Genomic DNA, 11660 nt, shown 5'->3' on the forward strand with positions numbered 1-11660 from the left:
ACAGTAGATGTGTACACCTGCATCTGCACAAAGAGTATCCACTCCTGGTCTCAGTGACCTTTACAGACAGAAAGGACACTCACTTGTCCACCCAGGGTCCTCTCTCACAGAAGAGTCCTCTGCGCACCGCTCTCCACTGCCTGAGGATGGCGCTGTTCTGCGTGTGGATCTGTTTCAGCATGCTGTTGTACCTCAGGTTCTCCTGACGCCCTCGGCGACTGAACGGTTCCACAAACTGCTCCTGGGGGGGTTTGAGGGAAACGAAAACTGTTTGTAAACTCTACATTAAATTTGAACACTGCGGTTCAGACTTTTTTGAAAATAAGTTTCGAAAAGTTTTGAAAGAAGTCTCTTATTTGATAAAAATACAGTAAGAACTGTAATATTGTGAGATATTTTTACAATTTAAAATTGCTATTTTCTATTTGAACATATTTCAAAATATGATTTATTTCTATGATCAAAGCTGAATTTTTTGCATCATTTCTCCGGTCTGCAGTGTCACATGATCTTCAGAAATCAAATGAATTTGCTGGTTTGCTGCTCAACAAACATTTCTGATTATTATCAATGTTGAAAACTGTTGTGCTGCTTCATATTTTTGTAAAAAAAAAAAAAAAAAAAATAGAATAGAATAGAATCCATACATATCTTTTAGGATTCCTGGATGAAAACAAAGTTCAACAGATCAATTTCTTTCAAAAAACATGTTTTTGCACCTGAAAGCGTGTCTTGCTCTCTCCTCTCTCTCGCTCCCTGCGGTGCAGTTTGAGCATGAACGCCTCATAACAGTCCTTCCAGTAGAGAGCCATGTTCTCATGACCCTGACTGAACGTCTCGAGCTCATATTGCTTCATGTAGGGAATAATCTGATAAAACAGATGCACAAAACTCAGATTTATTAACTACAGGGTGCAAGAGTAGAAGAGTAGAAGCCAAGCAACTACTACAATGTATTAATAGTTAAACATATCAAAATTAAAACATACATTAGACATCACCCAGCTTAAAATCACAACTAGTGTATTAATACAGGTCTTACATATTTATCCAAATAGACCCTCCACTCCGGGGAGCTGCAGTACAGCTGGAAGTCCTCGAAGAAGGACGGGCTCCCGTTGCTGTCGGGGAGCGAAGGGAGGTGCAGCTCCATGTACAGGAGCTTGTGGACTTTAGACAGGAGGGTACGGAGGAGAGGCACTAAAAACGAGTAGGTCTCCCCTGTCCGCTCCTCGCTCACAGAGCGCCTGAGGATTTCCTCCACACGGCCCAGAAGATAACAGGCCTCGTCCTGAGAGTCCACCGTCTTCGTCTGCAGGATGCCATTCAGTTTGGCCGTAGCCATGGCACACACCTGCCAGAACGAGGAACATTGTGAATGAACTGAAGATCTAAGTACGTTTATGATTATTAGTTCAAAAGTTTGGGGTTGGTAAGGTTTTCTTAGTGTTTTCGAAAGAACGCTCGCCTTTATTTGATTACAAAATAAAGTACAGTTTTCTAGTGAAACAGTAACACTGTAATACTTTCCATTTGAATATATTTCTAAAATGCAATTTATTCCTGTAATGCAAAATTGAATTTTAGTGTCACGTGATCCTTTGGAAATTATTCTAATATGCTGATTTGCTGCTCAAGAAACATTACTGATTAGGGCTGCACGATATTGTGGAAAAAATGACATTGCGATATTTTATTTTTCTTCGATATATATTGCGATATTTTTTCTTACAAACAAAAATGGGATGAGCACACTTACATTCTCATTTTAAATGATTTAAACATCGACACCATCGTGTCAACTGATTAATATGCGCGAGGGAGAGAGAGCAAGACAGCGCTCATGTTGTTTGAGAACGGCTCGCTCTCTCTCGGTCTCTCTCTCTCAGTCTCTCGGTCTCTCTCTCTCTCTCTCTCTCTCTCTCTCAATTCAATTCATATTGCTTTATTGGCATGACATACAAAGGTACATATTGCCAAAGCATTGTACATAGCAGAATAGAAACAAACAAAACAAAAATACATATATATTCATAAGAAAAAAAATTACATGCAAAATAAATCCATATACATTTCTATAAACATTGATGGCTCTCTCTCTGTCTCTCTCGTGCGCTCTCTCTCTCTCCCTGTCTCTCTTGTGCGCTCTCTCTCTCTCCCTGTCTCTCTCGCGCGCGCTCTCTCTCTCTCTCTCTCTCTCTCTGTCTCTCTCGCGCACTCTCTCTCTCTCTGTCTCTCTCGCGCACTCTCTCTCTCTCTCTCTCTCCCGCGCGCTCTCTCTCTCCGTCTCTCTCGCGCACTCTCTCTCTCTCTCTCTCTCTCTCTGTCTCTCTCGCGCGCTCTCTCTCTCTCGGTCTCTCTCGCGCGCGCGCTCTCTCTCTCTGTCTCTCTCGCGCGCGCTCTCTCTCTCTGTCTCTCTCGCGCGCGCTCTCTCTCTCTGTCTCTCTCGCGCACTCTCTCTCTCTCTGTCTCTCTCGCGCGCGCTCTCTCTCTCTGTCTCTCTCGCACGCGCTCTCTCTCTCTGTCTCTCTCGCGCGCGCTCTCTCTCTCTGTCTCTCTCGCGCACTCTCTCGCTCTCTCTCTCTCTGTCTCTCTCACGCACTCTCTCTCTCTCTCTCTCTCTGTCTCTCTCGCGCGCGCTCTCTCTCTCTCTCTCTGTCTCTCTCGCGCGCTCTCTCTCTCTCTCTCTCTCTCGGTCTCTCTCGCGCACTCTCTCTCTCTCTCTCTCTCTGTCTCTCTCGCGCGCGCTCTCTCTCTCTCTCTGTCTCTCTCGCGCGCGCTCTCTCTCTCTGTCTCTCTCGCGCGCTCTCTCTCTCTCTCTCTCTCTCTCTCTCTCGGTCTCTCTCGCGCGCTCTCTCTGTCTCTCTCGCGCGCTCTCTCTGTCTCTCTCGCGCTCCCTCTCTCTCTCTGCCCTGTTAAACTTGCATGTGGTTTTCAGTCCTGTCAATTATAAACTTTCACTTTATGATGGTTAAGCTGTGCAATTAATCCGCGAATCACATTCGTCAATGGCAGGGGAGTAGCTGGCCCGTACAGTTAATGAATAAGGATCAACTACGACAGCCTACATCGCACATCCTGCGATGTGACTATCGTGGATTCATACATCGCGATATCGATGCTTAAACGACACATCGTGCAGCCCTATTACTGATTATTATCGAAAACAGTTATCACTTAATTTCTTTGCGGAAACCACAAGATTCAAGAGTCTCTGATGAACAAAGAGCAGCATTTATTTAAAATAGAAAACAGTTGTACCATGTAAATGACTTTGCTGTCACTTTTGATAAATGTACCGTATTTTCCGGACTATAAGTCACACTTTTTTTCATAGTTTGGCTGGTCCTGCGACTTATAGTCAGGTGCGACTTATTTATCAAAATTAATTTGACATGAACCAAGAGAAATGAACCAAGAGAAATGAACCAATAGAAAACATTACCGTCTACAGTCGCCAGAGGGCGCTCTATGCTGCTCAGTGCTCCTGTAGTCTACACTGAAGACATAGAGCGCCCTCTCGCGGCTGTAGACTGTAATGTTTTCTCTCGGTGCTTGGTTATAAATAAATGTGACTTATAGTCCAGTGCGACTTATATATGTTTTTTTTCCTCATCATGACGTATTTTTGGACTGATGCGACTTATACTCAGGTGTGACTTATAGTCCGAAAAATACGGTAATGCATCCTTGCTAAAACATAATATGTGACCCTGGACCCTGGAAATAGCACAGGTATATTTGTAGCAATAGCAAACAATACATTGTATGGTTCAAAATTATAGATTTTTCTTTCATTCCAAAAATCATTGGATATTTAGCAAAGATAATTTTTTATGAAGATATTTTGTAAATTTCCTACCATAAATACATAAAAACGTAACATGCATTGCTAAGATCTTCACTTGGACAACTTTAAATGCGATGTATAAATCTCAGTTTGAAAGAAGTTGACCCTTATGACTTGTTTTGTGCTCACCTGTGGGTCTTCCTGTGCCATGAACCCAAACAGCAGCCGTAGTCCCACCTGAGACAGCTGGAGCCACTGCGTCCCAGAGGCGTACCACACCATCAGCCCGTCCATCAGAGTCACCATCTCTTCCAGAACCTTCTCAGTCCACAGAGCGGGATTCACCAGCCCCTCAGCCTGCAGGAAGTCCTGCACCACGTGCAGAAGACGCACCGCGTTCTCCGTGTGCTGCGGCAGCGTGGCCGTCGTCGCCTCTCGGTTATCCGTTACGGCCAATTCCAGCATCCTCTCCATCAGACTGAAGAGAAAGGCATTAGAAGATGCATGAACAACCAGCTGTAAAAATTCCGAATGCAAACATATTGAACTGGAAATTATGCTCTTGACTGAGAAAAATGTATTTTTGTGCATCACAAGCATTGAGCAGCAGTTCCAAAGAAAGCACAGAGTGGATGTAGTCTGACCTGAGTTTGATGTGGTCGACGGGCAGCAGCAACTCGTTGGCAGTGCCCAGTTTGGTGAGAGCGGAGAACACCTGCCCCCTCTCCAACCAGGCGGCGTCATCTGACCCCTCCACCCCTCTCCACATGACACACAACACCATCTCCAACAGCAGACGGGACAACTCCTCCTCCGCACGCTGGGCAGCAAGACAGAGGCTTACATCAACAAATCACTTCAAAAAGACTGACTGCAAATGAACAGACATTGGCTCTGGATAATAATAGTATTTTTGAGGAAACGTAAAACTATTAATAATACATAAACTATAAAATATACAAAATACCTACTTGCATGGGACACAATTATAAATATATTAGTAAAATATAAACTAGTATATTCTATGCCACTACCTTTCAACAATTCCGGGATGGAAATATTTTTTAATGTTTCTTTTTTAAATAAAAGTCTGATATGCTCAGCAAGGGTTGCACTGATTCGATCAAAATACAGTAAAAGCAGTACTACTGTGAAATGATTATCAATGTTGAAAGGCTTAATATTTTTGTGGAAACAGTGATACCATTATTTCAGGAATTCTTAGATGAATACAAAGTTCAACAGAACAGCATTTATTTGAAACAAATATTTTGTAACATTATACATTTTCTTACTGTCACTTTAGATCAATTTAATGCATCCTTGCCAAATATATTCATTTTAAAGAGTAAAGTAATTATAATTGCTATTGCTTTTGTTTGCTAAAACAATGTTTGTTTGTTACCACAAAATCTGTGTTTTTTTAATAAAGCTTTTCTAAAACGTTTTTTTTTTTTAAAACATGAAGTGAATTCATATTAATAAATAAAAATACACAACTATTCTTGTGAGTAAATTAGTCAATTGCCACTTAAAAAGTCATTAAAAAGTGGCTTTAAAAAGTCACATTAATATTGAATGTGTGCGGTCTCGTATAATAAGTATTTTACAATGCATTTATATGTGGCTCATCTATAAATTATATTTTAGAGTCTCTTCATACGATCACCAACAGTACTATTTAGCAGTAACGCACATCAGTCTCACCTCACTGTTAAAAGACTCTCCCAGGGACACATTGTCACTAAACAGGAAGCTGTCATCATTCAGAGAGGAAGCTCCTGGGAAGGGCTTTGTGTTCTCCAGAGGAGACGGTGTGCTCTGCATGCTGCCCGGAGTCTGACTGCCGCTGTCCCCGTGATCAAACAGACGCAGCTGGGACAGATCCAAAGTCAAGACCCCAGTTTTCCCGCCCCAGGTTTTGGGTGTGGGTGCATCCCCTGGTGTTTCAGATAGGGACATCAGCTCTCCGTTGTCCAGGCTGTCTATGGACCTGCTGTCTGAGGCGCTGTCTCGCTCCTCAAGCCTGTCTTCCAGAGGCCTGCGCTCCAGAGGAGGCTCCAGACGGTTTCCTCCGCTGCTGCGGCTCAGCTCCAAACTCCCCAGGCTGCTGGCGTCACCTCGGCCTGAACCAGAACCTCCGTCGCTCCCAGGGCTCCGGACAAACAGACTCATTAGAGTGCCCTGCCAACACGTCTGCCTGGAGATCTGCTGCGCTGCATCCTGCTGAGACTGCAGCAGTGCATACAGCTGCAGGAAATAACAGAAGGATATATACTGTAGGCTGGAAACATGACTGGACATCATTTCATTTAGTGCACAGTTAAGGTTTTTTTTTTTTTTTTGCAAACACTAATTTATATTAGTTAAAGAGAAAGTTCACCCAAAATTGAAAATTATGTCCGATGTATGCAAAATATTTTAAATTATATATATATTTTCTTCACACAAAGCAACTCTTTTTGTGCTCCACAGAATAAAAATAACTTGCTTGTTTTGAGTGACACTCTTCTTTTCTGAGCTATTCCTTAAAATATATATTTTACCAAGATTTTAGTTTTCGTTAGCACTGATAACTGTGGTGTATTCATGTGATAAGTGCTCTCACCCTCTTGCATACAGTCAGGCGAACGCTGGGGCTGGCCTTATGGGTCAACAGAACCACATCCATCAGATCTTTATAGTTTATAACAGTATCTAGAGGACAAAGAGATTAAACAAGGAGGGTTTATGGAAAAACATTTCACATCACAAATTCAGTGCGGCCTTATACGGGATATGCTTAATTAAAACAAAACAAAATGTGTTACCTAAAATAAAATGTAAAAAAAATTTAAATATAAATTTTATACTAATGTAATACAAAAAAAACTAATTATTTAGAATTAATATAAATTTCCAAGGCCACATTTTTTAACTGATGTACTAAAATACCTGAAACTGAAATAAAATGAATGAAAACTACATAAAAAAACTATAAAAATAACAAAAATACACAAAATACATAGGAATAAAAACCAATTCAAAATACTAATACAAACTATATATCATGAAAACTAGTATCTTAATGATACTGAAATTAAACTCAGATTACACAGAGCAAGCAAGAGAGACAGAGAGAGTAATAATAGCAATGATTACAATTTTTTATATAATATATACACACACAGACTGACCAGTAGACAGCACTTGGTGAAGGAGGCACTTGATGAGGGTGGAGGTGAGGTGCAGGTCAGAGAACAGCAGACTGAGGCCCGAGTATCCCACGTCCCTCAAGCGCAACCTCTGCTTGCTCTTCTCATACACACGGTCACACTTCAGCATCTGCTCAAACAGCTGCACAAACACACAACAACATTCAGACTAATAACACATGCATCTGACAAAGATACATTTTAATTCAACACAGCCATTATCAAATATTTTATAATGCAAAATGAAAGTGTGAAAATAAAAATTGTGTTTGCATAAAAATTCTCATTTTTATGCAAACGATTCCTTAAAGTTGAGATCTCTAACTGACAGAAGCTGCTAAGAGCATGAAGTGCACCTTGAAGACGAGCTCTCGGAAGCGTTCGGAGTGTTTGTTGTTGAGCAGAAGAGCGTAGCAGGAGTCGACCGCTCCCGGTTCAAACAGCAGCAGGAAGAGCTGGTCCCGCGCCGCGCTGGTCTGCAACAGAGTCAGCAGCAGCTCCAGCATCCCACACAGCTGCAACAGCACACACACACATTTAAATTCCATGCTTAGTTAATGTTTATTGCTAATAAGTGATAAGAAGAGGAGAAACCGGAAGAGACTGCGATTAAATGAATTGGCAGGGCAGTAAATCCAGTTTGCAGTTAAGCGCACTGAGGTTTAGGAATAATTAAAATGGAGAAAGTCAGAGGATGTTTGCTCTACTGATTAGAAAGGGCAAATCAATAACAATAAAGGAGAGTGCTTCTTTCCTAGACACACAAACACACTCAGACAAAGAGTTAGACGTTACCTTATCACCACACAGAATGTGAAAAATGGCAGGTTTTCAAAAAATAATAATAATAAAATAGACTGACTCTGACCAACAAGTACCGTATTTTTTATTTTTTTTAAGGAAACCTTGTGCAATCAGGCTTACAGAAAGCATATTTCTGTTTAAAAAAAAATTGAAATATGATTTAAATGCAGAATTAATGACATAATATATTTTAATTTGTAATTTTATAATAAAGCAGCTAAAAGTTATCTTACTAGAATATCTTCAATTGAATAATAAAGCTAAAATAATGCTCAAGGAAAACAAAAAACTGATAAACCAACTAGTGAAAACAGAAAAATTCCCTGAAATGTAGTCTTGCAGCTTAATTTAAACTTAAATTAATGAATAACTTGCTAACTTCGTTAATAGTTGTAAATAATAAACTATGCACTGCAGTGGTGATGATAAAGTACACTCTTTTTAGTAAGAAATAAAAAAGTACGGCCAGAAAGGGACGGTAATCTTTTGTTTAATGTTACTAAATATTTCTGTTTCTGATACATGTCAATCAAACAAACCTTAAAACTGTATCAAGGTTTATCAATGAAGCAGCATTGTTTTCAACATTGATAATAATAATCATCATATTAGAATGATTTCTGAAGATCATGTGACACTGAAGACTGGAGGAGTGAAGCTGAAAATTCCCAGCAGTAAAGTATGAGAAACTGCATCTTCCTCTTCTCACCTGCTCCTCATCTCCAATGGCAGCGATGTATCCCAGAATGCTCTGGATCTCTTCTTGGGTGGTTCCCTTGCTGATGTAATACTTCAGAAGGCCACAGAGAGAAGCTCTGATTGTCTTGATGTCGTCTTCACTCAGATCCGCATCTTTACTTCCAGAACTAGAAAGGAAAGAGAGAACAGATCTGATGGAGACTGACTGGATGGAGAGAGAAAGCGGTAGAACAGCTGTGAGGTGATAAAGGGATTGTGGGAGATGTAGTCTCACCCATAGTAAAGCCGAACTGTGTCCAGCAGGAACTGCACTCCATATTTCTTCCTGAACTGCTTCCTGCTGTCTTTGATGACGGTGGACATGTACTGGATGTGACCTTCATCGTGAAAAACACATCAAGATCTGAGTGAACAGAGACCTCTGGAAGGACTTTCCCTTTCATTTTCTTCATAGGGAAATCCGTCTTCCAGATTATGTTTAGTCCAGAGATTTAAACATGATTTAAAAAATATATATATATAATATTTAATACAATTTGAAATCACAATAATGTGATGCTTCTACAGAAGAATATATTTATATTTTCTATAATATGATATAATATAATATAATATAATATAATATGATATAATATGATATAATATAATATAATATAATATAATATAATATAATATAATATAATATAATATAATATAATATAATATAATATAATATAATATAATATAATATAGCAACCCCAGAGCTAATGGTTATGGAGCACTAGGAGTGACATTTAAAAATAAAATAAATTTTTATTTTATAATAATGTAATTTATTTATCAATTACGAGTAATCAATTTAGTAATTCATTAAAACATTAAAATGAAAAAGCTAAATAAAATTATTGCATGGACAAATTAATAGACAATTAAAACTTTAATTTAATAGATTTTTTACAATTAGTAAAAAAAAATTAAACTATACATTAAAGAAATAAAAAAAGGCTTTTACATATAAATAATGCATAAAACACTACTCAGTGTGTTTTAAAATGTAAATTAATAAAACTGTAAAGTAAATTAATCAATCATTTTTATATGCACCAATAAAAAACAAATATGTTTATTTATTTGACAATAAAAAAAAAATAATTTATGTAATCTAATTTTTCTTTGCTATGTGGAAAATGAATGGGATTTTTCTCTACAATCAGAAACCATTAAAATATGTAACAAAAATAATGACAATCCGTTTGTCTAACAAAAGCATTCAGGAACAAAACCGTTTGCTTGTTTAAATGCATAAATGCAGCATGAATAAATCTCCCAAACACACACACACACCGATGCGCAGAGGGAAATCTCCTTGGTTCCAGATGTTGAAGTTGAAGAGCAGGTGTGTGTGGAGCTGCTGCAGGAGCTGCGAGTTCTTCTCATGCGTCATCTGCTCGATCAACAGCTGAACCGCCACCAGCACGCTCACGTCCACCAGGAACGCCGGCAGCTGCGCACACACACACACACACACACACACACACAGAAACCGATGGCGAATGAAGACATACACAGTGAAGGACTGAGGAACCAAAGGAAAGAGATCTATGGGTACCTTCTGCAGCAGAGCTCCTAGCGTGGCCACAGCGTGGGAGTGCAGAAGGGTTTCCTGGTTTATGGGATGTCTCTGCAGGAAGTGCTTGATCACCAGCAAGAACGTCGCCACCAGATTCTTCTCCAATCTGGCCTCTGATTAATAAATGTTCACAAACATCATATCACAAGATTATTAAGACCTAAAGAGGCAGGCAGTGACATCTTTAAGATGCAAAAGATCAGTCACACAGCAAGCAAATAACACGGTTATTGTACCATTATAGTATTTATATACTATTTATTCAATTTTTTTATTACTTTTATATTTTGACTTTTAATATTAATTTTATGTGCTTTTGTCTTTAACTATTTACTTCTTTACTGTTTCTACTTCAATTACTGTATATTTATTTCAGTTTTACTTTATGAAGTAATAATAATAATAATATATAATTTTTTTTTTAAATTTGACATTTAATGTGTTTTTTTTTAGCTTTATTTTTGATCATGCAAACAATTTTTACAGTCATAAATCTAATCATAAATACAGAAAAGGAGCAGGTGATGAGACCCTTGAGATGCAAAAGATCTTTTACTTTTTATATTTTCCCTTTTTTCACTTTTGTTATGTTTTAGTAACTTTAGTAATGAAACTTAAGTAATTAAATGTAATTACATCTTAAAAAAGAAAAAGAAAAAAATTCTCATTTATATTCATAATTTTCTTTTTTAATTTTTTTAAGTGTTTTTATGTAATATTTATATTTTATTTTAGCATTATTTCTATCAATAAAAAAAAAAGTTAATAGTTTTAGTAACTTATCATGAGCGTGTGCTCACCTGACGCTCTGTTTGAGGGCAGTATGACCCAGTCTCCATCAGCAGGTGTGGCTGAGTCAGGGGTGATGAACTCTGACCCCGAGGGGTCCACGTGATGCAAATCAGGGGTTAACAAAGTCAACTGTTCCAAGACTGGGAGCAACACAGGAAGCCCTCCAACACAGTTGATCATGTCCTACAAATGATGAGAGAGCTTGTCAGTAGACGTTTAAGGAAAAGAAGAACTGAAGACACACTTGGACAGATTACAACAGGATGAAGGATACTCACTTTGATATCCCAGTTGACCACTTTATTTCCTGTCAGGCGACCGTGGAGCAGATTAGGAGACAAATCCAGACAAATTGGGTTCCTACATGCCTGTACATGCAAAACGACAGTAATCATGTACATGTTAAAGGAGTTATTTTGGAAATTTAATGATGTTACAGAGCAAATACATAAATGTGTTTATTTTGGCCACTTGTGTGTCCTCAGTAGTTAATAATTAGATATTAATCAAAAACAGACATAAACTTTAGACATGCCTTTATCATTTACATACATATCATTTACATATAATTTTTTCATTTCATTTATTCCTGTGATCAAAGCTGAATTTTCCCAAGAATTTTCGATTTTCAAACAAGTAAATCCAACATAAACATCTGAATTATTACATGCAGAACTATTAACAAGGCAAAATAATCTGAAATAATCACAATCTATTTAATATTAATTGTAAAATATTATTCATATGTTGATTTATCACTCATTTATCACTC

General features: G+C 38.4%; 1 protein-coding gene across 1 annotated transcript in view; it reads right to left on the reverse strand.

Moving 5' to 3' along the window:
* The window catches only part of nbeal1 (neurobeachin-like 1), a 50385-nt gene that overhangs the window by 14330 nt on the left and 24395 nt on the right, over nt 1-11660 (reverse strand). Inside the window, exons 15-29 of the mRNA XM_059570117.1 lie at nt 11167-11275; nt 10897-11071; nt 10076-10209; nt 9811-9970; nt 8762-8864; nt 8498-8654; nt 7341-7499; nt 6967-7126; nt 6399-6487; nt 5498-6040; nt 4435-4610; nt 3980-4268; nt 1043-1354; nt 720-869; nt 84-241 (exon numbers count right to left, since the gene is read on the reverse strand). Of these exons, the coding sequence (XP_059426100.1) occupies nt 84-241; nt 720-869; nt 1043-1354; nt 3980-4268; nt 4435-4610; nt 5498-6040; nt 6399-6487; nt 6967-7126; nt 7341-7499; nt 8498-8654; nt 8762-8864; nt 9811-9970; nt 10076-10209; nt 10897-11071; nt 11167-11275 (2874 nt within the window). The remainder of the gene's footprint in view (nt 1-83; nt 242-719; nt 870-1042; nt 1355-3979; nt 4269-4434; nt 4611-5497; nt 6041-6398; nt 6488-6966; nt 7127-7340; nt 7500-8497; nt 8655-8761; nt 8865-9810; nt 9971-10075; nt 10210-10896; nt 11072-11166; nt 11276-11660) is intronic.

Source organism: Carassius carassius, chromosome 17 (assembly GCF_963082965.1).
Source record: "Carassius carassius chromosome 17, fCarCar2.1, whole genome shotgun sequence".
Lineage (NCBI taxonomy): Eukaryota > Metazoa > Chordata > Actinopteri > Cypriniformes > Cyprinidae > Carassius > Carassius carassius.